General features: G+C 42.9%; 1 protein-coding gene across 2 annotated transcripts in view; it reads right to left on the bottom strand.

Annotated features, from left to right (window-relative positions):
• si:ch211-127i16.2 (probable flavin-containing monoamine oxidase A) overlaps positions 1 to 23,627 on the bottom strand; it is a 158,216-nt gene that overhangs the window by 119,197 nt on the left and 15,392 nt on the right. For both annotated transcript variants that reach the window (XM_063211399.1, XM_063211398.1), the window contains 2 exons: positions 19,099 to 19,213; positions 13,391 to 13,548 (listed from right to left, as the gene is read on the bottom strand). In XM_063211399.1, the coding sequence (XP_063067469.1) occupies positions 13,391 to 13,548; positions 19,099 to 19,213 (273 nt within the window). The remainder of the gene's footprint in view (positions 1 to 13,390; positions 13,549 to 19,098; positions 19,214 to 23,627) is intronic.

Raw genomic sequence — 23,627 nt, 5'->3', positions numbered from 1 at the left:
GCAGTTAGGCACTGATGGTAGTGGGATTCATGCTGTTCACTTGACCCACCACAGGAGGGCAGCACTGGGTACTGTGGATTTGCCAACTACAAGTAGAGTTCAGAGGAAATGTAACTTTTCCCTTATAAACAAACTAATTGAGTTTTTTTTTAAAGCTAGTGGTGGGTCTGTTGCAAAACTTAGTGAATTTACAAAGTAGGCCATAATGCCTCTGTTTATCTCACTTGCCAAGAGACTTTGGGGGCAAAAAAAGCAGTGCAATTGGACATTATGAAACTAATTGTAACAGTTCTAGCATACAGAGTGCTTGTCTTTACCCACAGGGAAACAATTTGTTGGAGAAGGAACCAAAGTTAAAAACCAAGTGGCTACGCCAATTGTAAAAAATAGTGCTTGGCTTTTTTTTTTTATTGCTGCGGGACAAGTTTGTGTCAGACTGTGTAATCGAATTTGTGCTATGCAAAAGCAAGTCTTCTACAGTGTGCTTATCTGGCTCTAAAATAGCAACGCCCCAAGAGAATACAATGATAAACCAAAGACGTGCGGGCGGCGAAGACAAGTGAATGAACAAGCTACTGGCTTACTGTGGTGTGGCAAAGCAACGCATTCATTTCAAGAGTTGTACTCATGCTCCATGAGAATGAGAATGTTTGCAATAAGACTTGTTGGATTATTGATAAGGGCTCAATTCAATTGTGGATTAATTATCACGCTAACAAGTAAAGAGTTGAAGGTGAAGATTGTGCACACCTCAAGAAAAGGTGCAGGACAAAGGCTGACTGTAATTTTGGAGTAGTTTTCAGAGGTGTCCGCAAATTTAAAATCCTTGAACTCCATTGTTTTTTTTTGTTTTTTTTCCCCATTATTTCATGGCTTACGTTTCGACCGTCTTCATCAGATTCTGTAATCCGAAAACTAAAAAGTTAAGAGCCCTCAGAATGGATGAGTGGAAAGAGAAGTGGGATCTATGACAGAGACGCCAGTTTCAGGTGTTGAGATGTAATCAGGCATCTGTGCTGCCACCTGTACTCTGACATTTAGCATGCCAAGTCCACTAACACAACAAGCCCGACTGTTCTTGTTAGAAATAAAAAAAATACATAAAATCCACATAACCTTATCAAGTATGATAATGAGAAAGGAACACGTTTCAATTATCCTATTTATTTCCCTTTCACATAGCCTATTTCTTTTTCTTAAAGATTTTTTTTTTACTTTATTTTGATAGGACAGTGTGAGAGGTGGACAGGAAGCGAATTGGGAGAGAGACGGGGGAGGGGTCGGCAAGGGACCCAGGTCGGGAATCAAACCGGGGTCTGCCAAATGGCAGGGGAGTGCCCTACCGGTTGGCCACGGCAAGGCCCACATAGCCTATTTCTAATAGGTTACTACAAATGGGCTATATACGGTGGTTTTATTAAACCCTAACATGAAATGTAGAGTATACATTCCCCTGTGCCAGATGCTGCAGCTAATAATTCATCTGTCATTTTTGTTGCACCTTGGAGTGTGTGCAGTAGACCCATTCATCAAGGGCTGCACAATTAATCGAAAATAATCGAATATCGTGATAAATTAGTGAAATCGAAGTCGGAATTTTAATCGTGATTTAATCGTGGCAACAGTGACCTACCTTTGAGAGCGTCCTTGAAGCCAGAACATACTGAAAGGCTGGTGTTTCTGGCCAGAGATCTGTCCAATAGGTTTCATGCTATTGCCTTTACATAACTATTACAATTCATTTTATTTTGCTCATCCCGTATATAGTTCATTCTTGGTTATATTTCATCTTGTTATAATTTTCGAAAAAAACCTGCAAAAAATCAATAATCGTGATTAATAATCGTAATTACGATTTTGACCAATATAATCGTGATTATGATTTTTTTCCATAATCGTGCATGCAGCCCTACATTCATCCATATTCTTTCCATTTAATTGGGGGTATATGCTTAGCTAGAGCGACATATGGCTGAGGAGAAGAGCTATCGATATGGGTTCTGCGAGGGAGGGAAAGGTGTTACAGATTCTAAGGGCCCGACAGCACTGACAGGGCCCCTGGAAGGATGCTGAAAACATAATTTGTCATTTTGGAGGCCCAAAATATAAAACTTTCATGGGGCCCAACATTTTTAGTGGCGCCCCTGGCTATCGAGATATAAACAAATAAAGTGTTCGCTCCCCCTCTGTGCTTGCGGCTGCCAAAGCTAAACGAGTACTCGGCACTAAACAGACTCCTCTCCACTTAACAACCAACTTTTAGCACTAAACAGACTCCTCTCCACTTAACACCAACTCTTAGCACTAAACAGACTCCTCTCCACTTAACACTTAGCCTAACTCTCCTTCTGCCTGCTCTGCTCCTCTTCAACTCAAGAGAGGCGGCTGCTACACCTCCTGCTGTTATGACGAGAGGAGGTGTGATGAGGTGTGCCGTCGCCTCCCCGTGCAGCTTCTGTCAAACACCGTGCCTTTGTGAAAGTGACAGCTGCGTAGCGTAGCGCCACGTCGCTGTGTGTGTGTACATTAGTAAGCCGCCTCCCTCCTGTTCCCTCCTGGGAGATGGGCCACAGATTCAATCAGCAGCCTAGTTTTTAACATGGCTCACTAAAGAAGAGTGTTCGTCCTCCTTGTACCACAGTATCTGAGCTGCAGGGAAAAAATGACAGGGGGGTCAGGAAAAAGGGTCAGCTGCCCTGGGCCCAGGGACAGAGGAGGCCCAGAGTTGGGTCCTCATTACATTTGTATGTATTTGGGGTGGGGCTTTCAGATGATTTTGTCCTGGGCCCGTTCTGTCAGAGGCCCTGCTGAGCTGCGCTCCAATTTGCAGGCTTGAGTTGTGACAGGGTCGATGCAGGGTTGAGCCAAATTATACACATACACATGCGCGCGCACACACACACGCACGCACGCACACACGCACACACACACACAGCAACAACAGCGTAGGCCACTAGCTCCCTTGTCTCCTTACTCCTGTCTGATTAAGGGGATGTTTTGTCTGACCTTTAGTTCACTTTGAACAGCCAAGTTAAATAAGGATCCAATCAGAAGTGCCGTGGACGAAAAAAACTGTCACTTGCTTGTCAGGCTACAACAGGTTACAAGTAAGCCCAGGGGCATATTCAGGGCTGCACTGGAGGAGAAATAGGGGCCGGGCACTTTTGGCTTAAAGGGCCACCTCATAATTAGCGGCGCAGAACTGACTCACCAGTGGGCACCGCACCCTCGTGGTCCACTATTTTCAGAAATGTGATTTTAAATTTCTGAAAATAGAGGCCCACGAGGGTGCAGGGCCCACCTGGAAATGTCCACTATGCCAGATGGCCAGTCCGGCCCAGGGGCATATTGAGTTAACCATATGGTGACAGTGCAGATTCTACGTTTCACAACAATGCCTTACACATGGGACATGGGTAATATCTCATGAAATTGGTGCCTTTGGAATGTGTTCAATTCTTAATATAACCCCGTAGAGCAGAGTCTCTGTTTATCTACCTATCTGGCTCCAAAATAGCAATGCCCAGAGAGAACGATAAAGATAAACCAAAGACGTGCAGGGAAGACAAGTGACTGAACAAGCCACGGGCGAATCTGGTGATATCTCATGAATTTGGGACCTTTTGATTGTGTCAACGGCTGGGCACTGGATTGCTATGCAGGCGACCGGGGTTCGATTCCCGTCCTGGATCATTTCCTAATCCTTACCCATCTATCTCTCCCAGCCATTTCCTGTCTGTTCTTCACTGTCCTGTCTAATACTAAAGGCACAACAGCCCTAATAATAATGATAATAATTCTTAACCCCTTAGCGCAGAGCCTTTGTTATAACCTTATTGTCACCAAAATGGTAATGACCAAATCTTAATCAGTTACAGACCCTCCGCATTGTCATAGCAATGATGTTATGATGTAGTTGAGTGCGTTTTAATATGCGACCTTGCCTCCTCCACTTGCCTCCTCCACTTGCTTCTCGTCATGATGACATCACTGACAACAGCATTATATTTCAATATCTTGCAAAAGCTCAATTGTTAAGTCTTTTTCTCATTTGCAATTGGGATGGTGAATGAAAAACAGTCCCTCAAAAGTTGTTGTGGCGAGGCTGACAGCTGGGAAACTTTATCGTTTTCTCCACGGAGGAGGGGCCAGGAGGCGGGACGAGGAGACAAGCACAAGTGAGGAGGCAAGGTCACATATTGGGATGCACTCGTTGAGTGTTTTCAGCAGAGTGGGAAGGCCCAATTATGGCGCCATCTGCAGTAAGAGGATATACAATAGAAAACAGAAAAAAATCAACCCTGAATTTTCTGAATTTCGATCTCGGAGACATGTCACTCTGGGTTTGAAATCCAATCACATAAGTTGTCAGATGAGAACGGCACAGGGTTTGGAGAGTAGGGAAAGCTACAGGTGGGAAAAGCACAGATACATTACCAAAGTTTCAATTGAATTGTAGGACGATGCATGTTCTGCTATTGCCATTTTCTTGAATCTTAGTCATTTTAACCCATCATTTTTCCATATTTGAAGCCAATATTCCCCTAAGAGAATAGTGAGTGATTCTATGAACATTGGGCTGCACTGTTCGCTGTGTGTAAGTGATGGGGAAATTGCTTTCCAAGAACTGGAAAGCGTATTGTATAGTATGACTTGATATTAGTTTTCATTTTTTTAAGAGAGTCTATAAGTCGCACATATTCGAAATGATTTTGAAATGAGTGACTGGTCAACCCCACACATTACAGTATTGCGAATCTCCATGGTAACTTGACCTTAGCAGGACACTCAAAAGTTAATAATAATAATAATAAAACCACTTCAGCAATCCAGTCTTTGGTGAATTCTTCCACTTGTGTGCGGACTCAATAGAGAATAGGAATTACTGTGTAGGAAGGCAACCCTTGTGACTGACTGCAAGGCGGTCCAAGTGCACTCTTCTTCCTGACCTTTTCATGTTTCCACGTTCCGCCTCAACGCTCCTTTGGGATTAGTTCTGCTTCAGAGTTCTGGAGTGGAGCACAGCACTCTCTAGAGTCTTTTGCTTGTGCTTGTGCTTTTGCTTCTGCTTGTACTTCCCTGACTTCCAGAGTCCTTGAGGCTCTCCTCCTTACTCCTTTTGATTATGAGTGCGATACAATATGCGACCTTGCCTCCTCCACTTGCGCTTGTCTCCTCGTCCCGCCTCCTGGCCCCTCCTCCGTGGAGAAAACGATAAAGTTTCCCAGCTGTCAGCCTAGCCACAACAACTTTTGGGGGACTGTTTTTCATTCACCATCCCAATTGCAAATGAGAAAAAGACTCTACAATTGAGCTTTTGTAAGATATTGAAATATAATGCTGATAATAATAATTGTATTTAATAATAATTGTATTTGTATAGCACTGTGTCATACAAGGCATGTAACTCAAAGTGCTTAACAAATGGGAAAAAAACATTGTTAGAGATAGATTTAAAAGGAGAGGTATAGAGGAGAGGCAGAAAAAGCAGGAAGGCAGAGGAAGAAGAGATAGACAGAGAATGTAGAGTCATAAGGTCAACGTAGGTTAGGACCAGGATTCTTAGATGTGTAAGGTCCATAGTGGCTGGGCCTATCATAAGTCATAGATAGTCACACAGAGATTGGGCGTTCAGGTGCGGCCCCTGGTGGCATCAGGGGTGAGGAAAAACTCCCTTTCGCTTGATTCATAGTTGTGAGGGGGAAAAAAAGCTCAGTGAGGTCTGAGAAAAAAAAGACCCCCTGTAGTCAGGAAGAAACCTCAGGCAGAGACCAGCGGCCACCTAGGGGAGCCCCCTGCCAGGGCTGGATTGCGAGTAGTAAGGGCGCTGCGGCAGCTGGGACACTATGACGCCTTAGCAGCTAGGAGTTGGCAAGGATGAAGAGGTGGGTCTTCAGCTGCTTCTTAAAGGAGTCGACGGAGGTGGCTGATCGGATCTCGATGGGGAGGGCGTTCCATCTCTTGGGCGCATAGCAGGCAAACGCGGCGTCGCCGATCTTCTTCTGCGGGGGGGTGGGGGTCTTTAGCAGCTTGGCATCAGTGGACCTGAGAGCTCGAGCAGGGGCATAAAAAGAGAGCATGTCTGAGATATAGCTAGGGGCAAGTCCATTTAATGCTTTAAATACTGTGAGCAGAATCTTAAAGTCGATTCTGTATGAGACAGGTAACCAGTGCAGGTCTGCCAAGACAGGAGAGATGTGCTCTCTCATTCTGGTTCTTGTTAGGATTCTTGCCGCAGAATTTTGAATGAGTTGCAATTTGTCAATTAATTTTTTTGGGAGACCAGAGAAGAGAGCATTGCAGTAGTCTATCGTACTGGTGACAAAGGCATGAATAAGTTTCTCAGCGTCTTGTCGGGGGGCCAAGCCGCGCACTTTGTTGACATTTCTAAGATGGAAAAAAGCAGATTTTGTTATCTTGTTGATGTGAGGCTCAAAGCTCAAATCTGAGTCTATGACCACACCTAGGCTAGTAACCTTATCTTTAATGTGTATGCTTAGGTCACCTAGGCTTGAGTGGAGTTTTGCACGTTTTTTCTTAGGCCCAATGAGCAACACTTCAGTTTTATCTTCATTTAATTTTAGGAAGTTACTGTTCATCCAATCTGTAATGGCAGACATGCATTTAGTCAAGGCATGAATGGCAGTGGTTTGGCTAGGCTCGACAGAGATATATAGTTGAGTGTCATCGGCATAGCTATGAAAATCAACATTGTGCTCTCTGATGATGGAGCCCAGGGGCAACATATAGAGAGAGAAGAGGAGAGGGCCCAAGCAACTACCCTGAGCAACTCCAAAAGGCACATCATACTTGTTGGAGACGTATTCTCCGATGGTGACAAAAAACTGTCTTCCTGTAATATATGTTTTGAACCACTCTAAGACGTGACCGGACAAGCCTACCCAAGATTCAAGGCGGTCAATTAGTATGTTGTGGTCTATCGTGTCAAAGGCGGCACTGAGGTCGAGGAGGATAAGTGCTGAAACTTTGTTTGCGGCAGTGTTGAGCCTAAGATCACTTATTATTTTGTTGTCAGTGCTGTCATCATGACATATTACTTTCAGGTACGAGGAGAGAAGCAAGTGGAGGAGGCAAGTGGAGGAGGCAAGGTCGCATATTGCAATGCACTCTTAGTTTGCAGTGCCTCTGTGATTTCCTGTGTGTGGTGCCTCTTGCTCATCTTTGACAAGAGAGACAGCCTACATGCAGCTAAAAGTTTACTCTACAGACTTTTTTTCCTCAGGAATATTATGCTGTGTCCTTTTTGATTGGAAATGTTGAACCTGCCATTCATTTGATGAAAGTGTACAAGTCTCATGTTTTATTTTTAATGAGGTGTGCTGTGTTGTGCCACGCCACAAACATCTCTTCTACTTGTTTTGTGCAGTGCAGCACCGCCGATCTCCACCTCATTGTCCATTTGATTGGAGTGGCAATGCTGCACCTCCTGCATCCTGATTGATGATGTGCGGCGCGCCTCACTTCCATCTCCTACAGTACAGTACAGTACAGCTTAGGAATGCAAATTATCGATTAATTCATTAATCATTAGTTGATAGCCTTATCGATCGACTTACGATTAATTGATAATCTGTGTTTCCCCCCGAAATATCAATGTTTCTCTGGAAAAAAAAACTAAAAACTAAATTTGAGATAAAATACCACATTTAAATTAATTCTATTTCAATTATTTAATCCAAAGGTGATTTAAATATCCCCACTATTCACACCCCTCTTCACACACACTCCTCACATGTCCATTTCACCTGGGTCTCTTGTCAATTGAATTGTTGATTAATTGTGACTAATGGTTTTTAATCGATTAAAGTTGATTAATCGATTAATCGTTTGCATCCCTAGTACAGCTCCATGTGATTAGGCTCACTGGGCCTATGACTTCAGTTAATGTGCTCCTCTACTCCCTCCCCTGATGGATGTGCTGTACTGCACTGTAGTCCTGAGCTATAGGCTACTACTCTTTCTCCTGTTCTCTTCATCATGAAGCTACTCCTCTCCTGTTCTCTTCATCATGACGGTACTCCTCCTCCTCTTTCTGGTTATGAATGTTCCATATCTCCATATCTGACCTGAGGCGTGAACAACATTGGGCTAATGAAGAAGGTACAGCAAATACTTTTATTTCCTCAGAATACTGAGGAAAAGCAACATCTGCCAGAAGCTGCTTGTGTCCTTCTACTAGGGATGGGATATCGGTGTATCGGTATCGGGTTCAGATATGAACATAATTCAGATATCGGATCGGATCAGAATTTTCCCAAGGTATCTGTATTCTCCTGATACTGACGTTTAACAAGGTGTAATGTTAATTTGAAATCATATCACTTGCATAATTAGTTTTCAGGATGGGATTTTTACTTTTTCACTTGCTACTTTTTACTTATTAATTGTTTTCCTGTTCTTCTGACTACCTTTTCTGACTAAATAGTCTACTAGGGCCTACCAAAAGTTGAAACCCATGCATATATGTGGTTTTGGTATTGGATCGGAGTAGTATCGGTATCGGCAGATATCCAAATTTAGATATCGATATCGGATCGGAAGCGAAAAAATGTGTATCGGTGCATCCCTACCTTCTACCACTGCTGAGTGGAGCGCATACTGACATACTGTCTTTGTACGTGGTTCCCAAGTTGCATGGTGGTACTGAGGAAAGAGCTCCAGGGGCAGTGGTGTAGTGTACGTAGAACACGGGTATACGGAGTATACCCACTTCTAAATTTCAGGGATTTCAGTATACCCACTTAAAATTGATTGATCCATTGTTTTCAATAGCACAAATATATACAGTATACCCACTTCAAAAAATGCTCAAATATACAGTATACCCAACATAAAAAAGTAGACTACACCACTGTCCAGGGGGTCTGGAGCAGAGTAGAAATGTGTCTACTTCTCCTTGTGATAAGGGGTTCTGTCAATATTAGCTCTGTTTAATAATGTTAAAGAAGCCAAACGGGGCCTTGACCATGGCTCAAACAGCTAAGGCATTGACTGTTACGCCCAGGTTCATTTCCCGATCCTTCCACATCTCTCAATCCCACTCTTTTCCTTCCAAACTCTCAAATTGTCCTTTCCAAATAAAGGCTTAAAATCCCAAACAATATTATATTTTTTGAAACAGATGGAAAATAGGCACTCGATGGTAGTTGGCATCTGCAAGAGCAAAGTGGTAATCAGTGTTGAATGCGTACAGTAAATTGTAGTGTAGTAGCTGGTGGCAACGCAGCGTGAACACTGAAAATAAACTCGGTACACAGCTCCATTACGTAGAGTTGAGTGCAGGCCCTGAACTGGTACTCTGGCACACGGGGCATTTCCCGGCTCGCAGCCAGTCCTCAGGGGCCGATCCTGTTGGATTTTTAGGGGGAGTAGTTCAGATACACCGCGCTCTTCCGTGTGGTGCGTCAACAGTTGAATAACTTGGGAGGTGAAAAAGTGGATCGCACTCGGGGTTTTTTTGAATTATTTACATAGCAGCAGAAGTGTAGACAAACGTTTGGAGACACTGACGAAGGCAACAGCCGAAACGTTTGTCTACACTTCTGCGGCTATGTAAATAATAAAAAAGAAGAAAAGGATTTTTAGGGGGGCACACGGAAATTTCCAGGGCATTTTTTTAGTCCCATGCAATTCAGCCACAGATGAGTGGAGAACCAACACAATATTTCATAGAAGGACAATTAGGGGTTTGGAAAGGGTGACGCCATGTCAGAAAAATACATTCATTGCTCAGTCTTTTAATCTCCTGTGAAATTGTAAGGTTCTGCTAAAGACCTCGACGGTCAAGGCTCAGTTCCCCATTCATTACAATCAGCGTTTCTGCTTTTGATTTCACCTGTGTATTTTTGATGTCCTTCAGTCATCAGAGACTGCCTGCAACTGTACTCTTGGATTTCCATCTATTTCAGTAGAGCCTGGTTTTATTAACTTTATGAACATGCCTGAAGGCATTGCCTAAAAAAGCTTCAGCTTCCGCCCATGCGTAAACAAGTATGCTCGCCTATCCTCCACCTCCTCCTCCACGGCATCCCAAGGGAGCAGTGCAGCAGGACAATTCCATGCTCAGGGTACCTGTCATGGAGGAGGATGGGGGAGATTCTAACCAGCAACCTTTGGGCCACAAAGGTCTGACGTCCTTACTGCTTACACATGATTTCATCATACAATTGTTTTTGTAATTTTAATTCAACACTGTAAGGTCAAATATACTAACCAATCTGTATAGTTTACTATTTATATATACACTTAATTAGCACTTAATTAGGACACAAAGGATCTTCTACAAACACTTAATTAACAATTAGAGAAGACCCGAAGAATCTTCTTTCCACAGCACGTGTTTGGTCCTACTCTAGAGAGTGTTGAATTAACACTGCAAAATGTAGTGTGTAGGAGCAGAGCCGCTCGTGGTTTCCACTACATGTGCATTTTAATGTGGCACGCCCTTGCAGTTCATTTTTTTGCTTCCATCCCTTCAAAACGTTCATAAGCTTTGCATTTTCTCTCTGTCCCCTGTTATCATACAGAACAGGGGAAAGAAAGGGGCCTTTGTGTTTTCTGCTCCTACCTCAAGTAGCAAATTACAAAAGGACTTGAAATTAACAGAACTGATTCCACTGGGCGATTTTAATTACAGGGTGAGAACACTTGAGACTGAGTCCCTCATTTGTGATTGATTTAATTGATTTGTTATTGTCTTCCTAGATCTGTTGTTTTAATGCAACTGGAATTTTAATTTTGTAATTAGTACTGCCACTTGGCCAGGATGCCCTTGTAAAAGAGATTTTTAATCTCAACAGGCCCATTTTCCTGGTAAAATAAAGGTTTGAAAAGGATATTAGCTATATATTTATACTCTGCTCTCAAGCTTTTGTGTATGAGTTTAACTTGTTATGGCATAGCCCCTTCTCTAAATTAGCTGTTACCAGAATGGCAATGTCCAAGGTGTAATATACAGTATTAGTTATGGCTTTGTGTAATGCCATAGTAGGGTAGTAGCATGGCCGTAACTACCATTGAGGAAACAGAGGTCATGTCCTCTGTATTTTTTTTCAGTAGTGTAAAATGTATCTATGATGAAAATCGATCTATGATCAATAATGATAAATTCAGTCTGTATACCCCACCCCCATTTATCCACAAGGCAGTGATTAATGGAAACAAACTTAAGAGTTTGACTGAAGTGTTTGAAGCATTCTAAATGTACAGTGTGCAGTACAACATGCAGTATTTGACCTCAGTATTTGAAAATGTCTGGTTACAGCCCTGCGTAGTAGGCCTACTGCGGTAGTTAAGTCTTTTCGACAACTATTCCACGCTACTGTGCTATGCGGCTACAGCTTATGATTTGACTTTCATTTATTCCATTTAATCCAATTTACAGTAACCATTTTAGGATGTTTTCATTCTTTTTAAGAAATCCTCAGAATGCCCCGGACTGCCCTAATGGGGGTTGTAATTAGGGATGCACCGATACACATTTTTTCACTTCCGATCCGATCCCGATATCTAAAGTTGGATATCTGCCGATACCGATACTACTCCGATCCAATACCAAAATCACATATGCATGGGTTTCAACTTGAGGTAGGCCCAAGCAGACTATTTGGTCAGAAAATGGAGTCAGAAGAACAGGAAACAAATTAATAAGCAAAAAGCAACAAGTAAAAAAGTAACAATCCCATCCTGAAAACTAATATGCAAGTGTTATGATTTCAAATTAACATTGCACCTGACTCAATGTCTGTATCAGGAAAATTCCGATATTTTGGGAAAATTCCGATCCGATCTGATCTTTGAAAATATGTTGATATCTGAACCCGATACTGATACACCGATACCCCATCCCTATCCAAGCCCCATGCACCTTCGAAGGACATGGTGTCAGAAACACACTGCTTATTAATGAGGACTTGTTATTTTCTCTCCCTGTACTGCCTCTGATGAGAAGAGCTGTGCCTGCCTGCTGCACTGTACTGTTCCTTTCTGTTCTCATCTGTTCTGTTCTGTTCTGTTGGGTTGGTATTTGATGTGTTTGGCTCGCCGCTTGCCATCTGCCTGGAGGCGTTCGCGGGGTACAGTAAAGGAGATAAATCTGCCGGCGCTTATCCATCACCGTGGCACACACCTCAATTAATCTTTCTCTCTTTCTCTTTTTCTCCATCACTCTCTCTCTCTCTCATTCATCTTTCTCTGTCTCCCTCCATCTCTTTCCCTCCCTCTCTCGCTCTCAGAAGCCCCCCCCCTCTCTCTCTCTTTCATTCATCTTTCTCTGTCTCCCTCCATCTCTTTCCCTCCCTCTCTCGCTCTCAGAAGCTCACTCCCTCCCTCTCTCTCTCTCTCTCTCTCTCTCTCCCTCTCTCGTTTTAGCATTCATCTCTCTCTCTCTCTCTCTCTCTCTCTCTCTCTCTCTCTCTCTCTCTCTCTCGCTTTAGCATTCATCTCTCTCTGCCTTATCAGGCCACCATCTCCGCTTCGTGTTCCTTACTTCATACCTTCTCCCCTGTTCAGAGTCAGTGTCTGAGTCTCTCGCATTTTCCCTTTCTTGCCCTCCCTCTCCTATTACCCTATCAGTCTATCTTTCATTTTCTTCCAATGTCTGATATCTCTGTCTCAAAGGCACAGACACAGACACAGACACAGACACACACTTTCTCTCTCATCTGTCTTTCTTCACCTATTTCAGTGTCACCTTTTTCTGACTGTTTCTTAGTCCTTTCAATCACTTTAAACTCCTAAGGGTAAGTGAGAAAGGGGGTGTGGGGGTTCCTGCCCATGAATCAGTCTCTGTGTGTGTGTGTGTGTGTGTGTGTGTGTGTGTGTGTGTGTGTGTGTGTGTGTGTGTGTGTGTGTGTGTGTGTGTGTGTGTGTGTGTGTGTGTGTGTGTGTGTGTGCGCGTACGTGCGTGTGTGTGTGTGTGTGTGCGCGTGCGCGCGTGTGTGTGTGTGTGTGTGTGCTGCTCCAGGTGTGGTCTCTAGTAGCTGCATGACTCCCACACATGAGTGTGTGTGTGTGTGTGTGTGTGTGTGTGTGTGTGTGTGTGTGTGTGTGTGTGTGTGTGTGTGTGTGTGTGTGCGTGCGTGCGTGCGTACCTTCGTGTGTGTGTGTTTGTTTGTGTGTGCGTGTGCGCGTACGTGCGTGTGTGTGTGTGTGTGTGTGTGTGCGTACGTGCGTGTGTGTGTGTGTGTGCGTGTGATGCTCCAGGTGTGGTCTCTAGTAGCTGCATGACTCCCACAACTGAGTGTGTGTGTGTGTGTGTGTGTGTGTGTGTGTGTGTGTGTGTGTGTGTGTGTGTGTGTGTGTGTGTGTGTGTGTGTGTGTGTGTGTGTGTGTGTGTGTGTGTGTGTGTGTGTGTGTGTGTGTGTCTGACCTTGACCCTGTACTCCTGTGCGGCTCCAGGCGTGGTCTCCAGGAGCTGCATGACGCCCCCTGCTGCTGCGGAGTACATGAGGAAGAACAGCAGGCTCATCTGGCACGGCTCCACCCCGAACACCGCTCGACTACACAGCCCCATCTCCTCCTTAATCTCTATACACACACACACACACACACACACACACACACACACAGACACACACACACACACACACACACACACACACACACACACACACACACACACACATGAGCACCGCTCGACTACACAGGCCCATCTCCTCCTTAATCTCTATACACACACTCACACACACACACACACACACACACACACACACACACACACACACACACACACACACACACACACACACACACACACACACACACACACACACACGATCACCGCTCGACTATATAGCCCCATCTCCTCTTTAATTTCTATAGAGAGGCACACACACACACACACACACACATGCTCACCGCACAACTACACAGGCCCATCTCGTCTTTAATCTCTATAGACACACACACACACACATACACACACACACACACACACACACACACACACACACACACACACTCACACACACACGCACACACACACATGATCACCGCACGAGTACAGTTTTTATTTTTCTCAGAGTTTCTATATTTCTCTTTTATTTTTCTTTAGACACACACACACACACACACACACACACACATGCACATACACACACACACACACATAAGCATGCATGCATGCACGAACGCACACACACACATATACACGCACGCAAGCGCACACGCACACGCACACGCACGCACACGCACACGCACACACACACACACACACGTTGAAGCTGTGTCTGCATACAAGGTGAGTCTCCTCCTTAATCTCTATAGACACACACACACACACACACACACACACACACACACACACACACACACACACACACACACACACACACACACACGATCACCGCACGACTACACAGCCCCATCTCCACTTTTATTTATAGACACACACACACACACACACACACACACACGCATGCACACACATGATCACCGCACGACTACATATTTTCTCAGAGTTTCTGTATTTGAAGAGTTCAGATACAAAACCCCCTAACTCCATTTCTGAAGACCTGCACTTCTATATTTTTAGAGAACACCGTTGTTGGTTTGGTTTACATTCTTGGGTTGCAGTTACGTCAGAATCTCCCTTCACTGGAGCGCGCGAATTTGGAATGGTGGACAACCCTGGCTTGGAGCCATTGAAACCCATTCAAAAGTACATTTTTTTGCTCTTCGACAGAATATTTTTAATTAGACTTTAAGACACACCATGGGTCTTGTTTAAAAGCTGAGAACCTCAGCTGTCCATAACTGAAAACGGTATTTTCCTAGCATCTACCAATCCGAAGGTAGACTACTTCAAGTGCGGGGTTACTTTTCTAAAGATAGCGTTTTGTTTCCTTGGAAACGGACGCGGTTTAGGCCTATGTGTTACTCACAATGAAACAGTAACTCATATATATGGTGGACAGGAAGCTCCTTGACAACGTAAACATGGAAATGAGCGACTACTGCACAAAATTGAGGCATTTTGGAAGGGGAAAACACAGTGTTGACCACCGTTTAAGGTTCACGATGTAAATAGCACATCACGCATAAACCGCGTCCGTTTCCAAGGAAACAAAACGCTATCTTTAGAAAAGTAACCCCGCACTTAAAGTGGGCTACCTTCGGATTGGTAGATGCTAGGAAAATACCGTTTTCAGTTATGGAAAGCTGAGGTTCTCAGCTGTTAAATAAGACCCATGGTGTGTCTTAAGGTCTAATTAAATAAAATAAAATAAATAAAAATATTCTGTCGAAGAGCGAAAACATGTACTTTTGAATGGGTTTCAATGGCTCCAAGCCAGGGTTGTCCACCAGCAGCTGTAGATCGCCACCAGGGGCAGCACTATGACGTCAACTGCAACCCAAGAATTCATGTACTTGATAATACATATAAATAGTTAAACTACATAAATACAATTTAAAAATGTGCAATTTTGATAGCTTTGTATTAAATAAAAATAAATTAAGATTATTTTCTGAAATGGCACTTAGAGGTTTTTGCATCTGAACTCTTCATTTCTCTTTTATTTTTCTTTAGACACACACACACACACACACACGCATGCACATACACACACTCACACACACATAAGTATGCATGCATGCACGAACGCACACACACACACACACATATACACGCACGCAAGCGCACGCACACGCACACACACACACACACACGTTGAAGCTGTGTCTGCATACAAGGTGATTGCCTTGCAGCCTTAAGATTTGAAAACACCTGTCAGAGAAGTAGAACTGCAGCCTTCCTGCGCTACTGTAGTAGGCTAGGTCTTTATGCTATTTCACGACTGCTTCCAGAGTCATCTTTTTAGGACTATTATTTGTGTGTGTGTGTGTGTGTGTGTGTGTGTGTGTGTGTGTGTGTGTGTGTGTGTGTGTGTGTGTGTGTGTGTGTGTGTGTGTGTGTGTGTGTGTGTGTGTGTGTGTGTGTGTGTGTGTGGTGATGTTTCGGTCTTAAAGGCCTTGTTATACCCTACAGAACCGGACAAAATTCACCTTTCCGGTCCACACGTTGCTCCCGGAGCTTGCGTTTATACCTCCGTCCGTAATGCGGACGTTCACAAGAAATCCTCTAGAGGATTCAATAGCGGTATTGAGTCGTATTAAATTGCCGCGGGTTCGACAGACATGGCGTCTATTGTCAGGGCCATCATGGAGTGAAGACCAGACCACAGAGCTGTAACAACTCTCTTACCTCTTCTCTTTCCTCCTCTCTTCTCCTCTCTCCTCTCCTCTCCTCTCCTCTCTCCTCCTCCTCTCCTCTCCAACCTCCTGACCCAATGCTCCCCCTCCAGAAGGTTCTGCTCTGCCGCAGCCTGACTCTCTGATCACTAGCGCTGATTAAATCAGGACTCTGCATTGGAGCTCCGCTGAAAACAGTTGGGGCCTCTATGATGGCAGCGACCCGTGTTCTCTCTCTCTGGCAGCAACTCGTGTCTTCTCTCTCCTTCTCTCTCTGGACTCTGGCCTTGTTTCTTCCTGACTCTTCTCCAAGAGAACTGTGAACATGAAATGACATCCCCTCCCACTCCTCACCCGTGATTGATTGTTAATATTCAGACATAAAACATGCAGATATACGCACATACTTTTACCCCCCTTAATTACTTTTTAACATTGAGTTCTGCCGGTAGTGAGCCATAAGTGCTTCTATTGGACCCGAAGTGAAGTGGATGTGAGGCTTTTAAGCCTTGGGGTGTCAAGTCCGAGACCACCTCTGGCATGAAAAGGGTTAATCTCTTCAGGTCTCGTTCTGTTATTTTTTTAAGCATTGCCTATGTGGTTGTACAAGAAAAAGAAAGAACAATGTTATCAGTTTTCAGTGATGGAAGATTGTGTTTTGTTGTGGAAAAAAAAGGCTTGCAGGTAGGGCTACAACGATTAGTCGACTAATAGTGACTAATCGACTATAAAAAATTGCCGACAAGAATTTTCTTTGTCGACTAATCGCTTCATTCAATTCAATGCTCTCTTACTTACTTTACTAATGCTTTATTACTTTACTGAAACCTAAAATTGCCCAGCATGTATGAATTGGACGTTGTATCTTGGAGTAAATTAGCTACTATCATGATTTAAAGCTCATTGTGAGCAGTAAGAATTTTTTCCTTCCCTCCGCTCAAGGCCGGGAAGGGTTGTCGGAGGTTGGAGCAAGACATTTTTTTCCACGACTAATCGTGACTAATCGTGACTAATCGTGACTAGAGCTATCGATTAGTCTACTATTAAAATAATCATTAGTTGCAGCCCTACTTGCAGGTCATAGATCCCTATCAAATGTTCGAACAGATACATTACCTTCTCTGCATTTCAAAGAATGTTGCCTATTGTCAATCAGTTCTATGTATTTATTTATTTAACCTTCTTCAGTGTCTGGCCCGAGGGTCCTTCCAAACTACAGGTCTGGACTGGAAGCCAGAGCAAACAACTATTTCTAGGGATGCACGATGTATCGGCCTTAACATCGGTATCGGACGATATTTGACATGTTTCAACACATCGGTCCGATGGGTAAAACTGGGCCGATATTAACGCTGATGGTTTTTTTTATATGTTACGGTTCTTAATCTTATTGGTTCTGATATGTTTTTTAACATAAGATTGGACTTGACAGTGACTTTCACTGTTTGTCTTCTAGTTTGTCTCTATTTTTGCATCTATTTTTTTCACAGGGAGTTAAAACGTGCTTTGGAATTAGAAGATGACATTCAAAATTCATTTTTCATTATCTGTCTGAATTAAATTGTATCTTTGTTTCCCCCCAAAATATACAGTATAAAACATTATCGGCCAAAACCGCATTATCAATATCGGATATCGGTATCGGCCAATTTTTTTCACATCGTGCATCCCTAACTCTTTCTTCTCCACCTGGGTCACGACATGAAGTAGACCACAAAGAAAGCCTCACTGTTTTTCATCTGTTCGAGGGCAGCCGCACTGCACGCTCCACCACAAATCTTGTATCTATGGAGTGGAAAAGCGTGACACGCAGACAAATATTTCTGCCTATGCTATCTTCAGTGTCTGTCTGTTTGTCAGGCCTTCCCACTAAATCAATGCAGGATTTTTGGTAGAGAGTGTGTTTTTTTCTCTCTAACAAATGTACCAATTCAGTTGCTCACGCCCACAGTCTTTTCTCTTTTATTAGCTGGAGCTGAGTGCACTTCCTCAAAAAACTGTCATTATTGGTTACCTAGTCCAACCAGTGAACGCAGAGGAGAAATATCTGCTGCAACCTTCAGTGAACAGCTTTTTTAAAAAAATAATATCACCCAAACACCTTGCTTGAATTTAATGTTTTTTCCTTTGATTGTGAAGCCCCCTGCCATCAGTGCTATCTGGCAGGGCAACCGGTGCTAACAAAGATGGATGTCAGTGAATATAAATCTTGCCCCTCCAGTCCCACCCCCTAAATTACGATGTAATGGATGAGCCAATTCTGCTCCCTTCCCCTCTGCTTCAGCACAGGACAACTGACCAGTGGTGTCAAAAGTAAAAGGAAAAGGGAAAAAAAAGAACACAATTTCCTTCCGACATTTGAATATCCAGCAGACCTGTGTAATTGTCTTATGATCAGCTACATTTGTGCTGGTTGGATCAAATTTGTGGTGGGTTCTTGTTAGGTTTGTAGTGCTTATCAGTAACAAGACATTCAATCCACCTCATTAGATATAATTCAAGTGAATGGTGTAACAGCTATGTAATATCATGTGCTAGTTTAGTACTTACACCACAAGTTTACTTTTACTTTTGCTTTTGACAACTCTGTAAAATTGAAAGAAAAATGTCTGCACAATTCAACCCCCTTCGTGTTTTTTTAATAATAGGCCAAGCTTTCGGTCTACTGGCCTTCCTCAGGTCAGTAGACCGAAAGCTTGGCCTATTATTAAAAAGAACACAAAGGGGATTTAAGTGTGCAGACATTTTTCTTTCAATTTTACACAGTTTTTGTTTATGTTTGGCACCTCTTAATCCAAAGTGCGGTGTGATCCGGTTCAACACAGATTGCTTTTGACACCTCTGCAACTTCCCCTTGTTGACCCCCCCCCATCGGCTTCCCTGTACCTCTGGTCCACACGTGTTGGTCTATGTAGGAGGCCACCGTCATGCTGTCCAGTCGCACTGCATCTGGAGTCCTCCATGGCTCCTTCACATCCACCTTCCTCCACAGCCTCTCAATCTGACAACAAAGATGAAGACGCATCTCAGTCAATATGACAATCTGTAGATTACTTCTTTAGTTTACTTGGAAGAAGCCAGATGTTTTCCAAAAGCTTCCTCTGAGACCCTTTCGGGCCGGGATGTCAAACTCAGTAATTTTATTTGACCAGCAAGATCATTTATGTGGATCATGGTTGGCCCACATACTGTATATAGCATAACAAGACTTGAACATGAAATTTGGTGTCACAAGAATATCAGTGGTAGCCTGGCTCTCACGCAGACCCTTCGTGCTTCGTGCATCTTCGTTAAACTTCATGAGATGTGAGAACCAGGTTATATCAGTGGGCCCAGGCCAATGAAACAGCTCATACTCATATGGAAAACAATGTGCAGGCACATTTTACAGTAACTATCAGTGGTGCTCAAACTGTGGTACGCGTACCACTGGTGGTACTTGAGACATCTCTGGTGGTACTTGGAAGAATTCATTTTTTGTGCATTGATTTGAAGGCCAATGAAGTTGTTGCCGTCAAAAATGTCTCTTTGATCTCACATTTTGTAATATTGAACTGTATGAATCTGGAAACATAATGCAGAATAATGCTAGGCAAGCAAGACATTTAAAAACAAACTTGCACTGAATGTGACTGTAGCTGTTGATGCCGTAGTGAACCTCTCCTGTATTGACTGGCAAAAGTGAATATGGAAGGCCTTTGCTGCGATATTCTAATGTTGGTTGTCAAGGTGGTACTCGGAGAGCTCAATATCTTCTCGGGTGGTGCTTCACACAAAAAGTTTGAGAACCACTGACCTAAGCTTATATGATGGGAAAGAGTGTGTGTGAAATTTAACCATGGGTATTAAGTGTATGCATGCACAATTTTAGTCCATTTTTTAAATGAAATATTGAGTTTAGACCGCAACTTCGTTCCAGATTTTGCTTTTGGCCATCACTCAATTTGAGTTTGACACCCCTGCTTTAGGGGCTTCTCCACAGAAACAAACTGAAGAACCCCCAGAGGATATTTGAGTTTTCATAACTAAAGAAGTAAACAACAGCAGCCTCAAATTTCTACTTATTTATTCACACATGAACTTTCGGGCTAAGCGCTCTTCCTTGGTGTGTAATGCCAATTGCCTTTGCATCTTTAATGTATTTCAATGAACAATTTATGTGAGATTTAACACCTGGTAAAAATGGAATAAAATGTTATAATAATAAACAAGTGAGAGCATGTTATTTCCAAACACAATTCAATTGCATAATACTGTGTTAACCCTATCCAGACTGGGGGGGGGGCTAAAAGTGCCCGCACCAACTTTGATGTTGTATAATTCCTTAACGACTTAAGCTATGACTACGAAACTTTGTGACTTTTCCTGACATTTAGTTGGCTACAGTTAGGTACCGAAAGATTAGGTTTATCATTTTTTCTGTTGCCATGGCAACGGTTTTCTGACAGGTATGTCTGACCAAAAATCACTTAACCATATCTATGACGCCATATATTTTCATATTTTTTCGTTGTTTCCATTAGCATCCGACAACTTTGTGAGCATTTAAGTGGTTTGAAGCATAAAATCATTAAAATTTAAGTGCATTACCTAAATTTGTTGGAAAATCCATTATGGCGAGATTTTGGACATAATAACATAATGATGTCATAATGACGTCATAATAATAGATAATTACACAAAAATTATGTCATTCATAGATGTCCATATGTAGATCATCTCCCCCAAGTTTCGTAGTCATACTGTATTCCGTTCATGAGTTATGAGGGGGGGGTCTGAATAGGGTTAAGGTGGTAATAACAGGGTACCCTTTTATCTATGCGTGTAATTAATCATTAATAATGACTCAGGTGTACAGGTTGAAGGATGATGACAAGAGATTGTAAGTTCTTTTGAGTCCATGAAGTCCATGAAGGTCTAATGTCAGGGCCACAGGGGTGTGTGCCTTACTGCGTCCAGAGTTGACTAGTAGAGAGTGTTGAGGGAGTGACTGAGAAAAACCCCAAAGAAGTTCAAACATTGCTGACTATTGCAGGGCTTGACACTGGCACCTGCCAGCCAGCCAAATGCTGGTAAAACTTGGCTGTGGCTAGTAACAATTTGACATATCAGAATAGCATATATTCTGCATTTTACGACTTGTGCATCAATTGTTTCTATTTGAGTTCAAGAAAAAGATCAGTTACTCAGTTTCTATTTGTTTAATTTATTTCCATGTAGAAAGCTATACACTCGTCTGCTTGCTTTAACACCTCATCTTCTGAGCTAAGATAAACAGTGTCATGATGAAGAAAAAAAAAATTCAAATTTGTGGCTAGTAGAATAGCTGGATGGCTAGTGACTCAGGAAAACCACTAGCCACATGGCAGGCAAGCGAAAAAGTTAGTGTAAAGCCCTGCTGACTAGAGACATATCTGCTATCTAACATCCCTTGTTGTCAGTCTAACATAACATCCTGTCAATCTGGCATTAAATCCTGTCAGTCTGATGTCACATCCTGCTATTCTGACATCCGAACCGTTCATTAAGACAATGTGATATGTGACCTCAAAATCCTGCAATCTGAACTCTGAACATCATTCACGGGAGGGCGGCTACTGTGTAAGTTCTGCCAGGAAGATTCACATCAGTTCGGCTGACATCAATGCTCTCACTAACCAATCAGTGTCTCCCTTTCATCAACTGGCATCTCTCACATCATCATCATCATCTCATACATATCGTCATGGCACGCTGGTTGGAAATTCGCTGTACGTCACCAACAAATCCTTTCTCTCTCATCCAATAGATTGTCTCTTAAAAAATATCATGTCTCACTCTGCTTTCTAGCGTAAGCCGACTTTGACGCCACCTCCGCCCCTCCGCTGTCACCAGGTGGTTCCTGTCTGCAAAGTGAGTAGGCTACGTCTGCTAACCTCCCGCCCAGTGGTGTAGTTTACGTAGAACGCAGGTATACGGAGTATACCCACTTCATAATTTTAGGGGCTTCAGTATACCCACTTAAAATTGATTGATCCATTGTTTAGAATAGCATAAATATATACAGTATACCCACTTCAAAAAAATGCTCAAATATACAGTATACCCACTTCAAAAAAGTAGACTACACCACTGCTCCCGTCCAAATACAAATAGAAGTCTCATGGTAGAAGTGAAAGGCACACTAAAGGTCAATCTCGTTGGATATTGTACACCAACATTAAAAATTGCAGTGTTAATTCAACAAATAGCGGGTACTCTTGTATTTACTCAAATATGTTCTACTTTTCTATTTTTGTTCCATTCTTGGAATTATTTTAGTCAAGTTCATTTCTGCATCCTGTCTGTTGTAATGTGATGTGTGCTGCTACCTTGGCCAGGGCTCACTTTAAAAAGGGATACAGTATTTACCTTCATCTCAATGTGATTTTACAGTAAATACAGTATTTACCTTCATCTCAATGTGATTTTGTTTCCCTCTGGTTCAACAAAGGTAAAATAAATATTTTTAAAAAACAACCTCTGGGACAAAATAGACTCTCTAAAAGATGTTAAATTCACTATCTAAATGTTAAATGTATTACTGCATCTTTTACCGTGCCCCATCAGACAGTCTCTGCCTTGAACCCATCCCACACATTCTAAAGAAAATAGTCCTAAAGGCGCCTGGGGAGCAGTGTGAGTAGAGGGGATGGTGTCGTCGTGCACAACACAACTCTGTCAGGGCAGGAAGCAGACCTGCAAACTCATCAAATAAAAAAAGGAGACAGTGTACAGCGGGGGTTCTATTTCTATTCACGTGAATGACCTAATTGGCCGGAAAAAAGGTGACTGTCACCAAAAGGTGACAAGTTTGCAGGAAGTAGGACAGTGTTGACATCAGTCATCACAAATTTTTTCATGCCTCAACCCTTTCTCACGCCCAATACATCAATATATGACGCCAAGTGTATATTAATGATCAGGCATCGATATATATGATGCTTCCCCTTTTGCAAGGTCAGATTGCCTAGACCAAAACCTACCCTTAAACTTAACTATTACTGAAATATATAATTATGCTTGTCACAGTGGCAGCCTTTCGCACCACTTCGACACAAGGAGGGTACCTTTGGCATGATATACTGTATTAAGGCTTGATCAAAGAGGGTGGAGTAATAAAGAGGCTTCGAAACCCGCCCACCCAATGCAAAAGTGTGTGCTCAAGTTGGGTCTCCTAAGGGGGCGTTGTCCCCTCCTTCTTCTTCTATTTTTGAGGTGTTTGCAGGAGAAGTGAGCTACCGCCATCTATAGTGCAAAGGGGACTCCATTAATTCTCAACCTGAGGACTCCGAAGGTCTCCTAACCGAAGGTCTCCTAAAGGGGCGTTCACCCGACAGAAAGTGGATACCAGAAATGAACTAGAATGACTTATCTCTGTCTAGAGTATCTCTGGC

This window comes from Engraulis encrasicolus, chromosome 11 (assembly GCF_034702125.1).
Source record: "Engraulis encrasicolus isolate BLACKSEA-1 chromosome 11, IST_EnEncr_1.0, whole genome shotgun sequence".
Classification (NCBI taxonomy): Eukaryota; Metazoa; Chordata; class Actinopteri; order Clupeiformes; family Engraulidae; genus Engraulis; species Engraulis encrasicolus.
The sequence above is the reverse complement of the archived record's forward strand: the minus strand, read 5'-3'. Positions and strand labels throughout refer to the sequence as shown.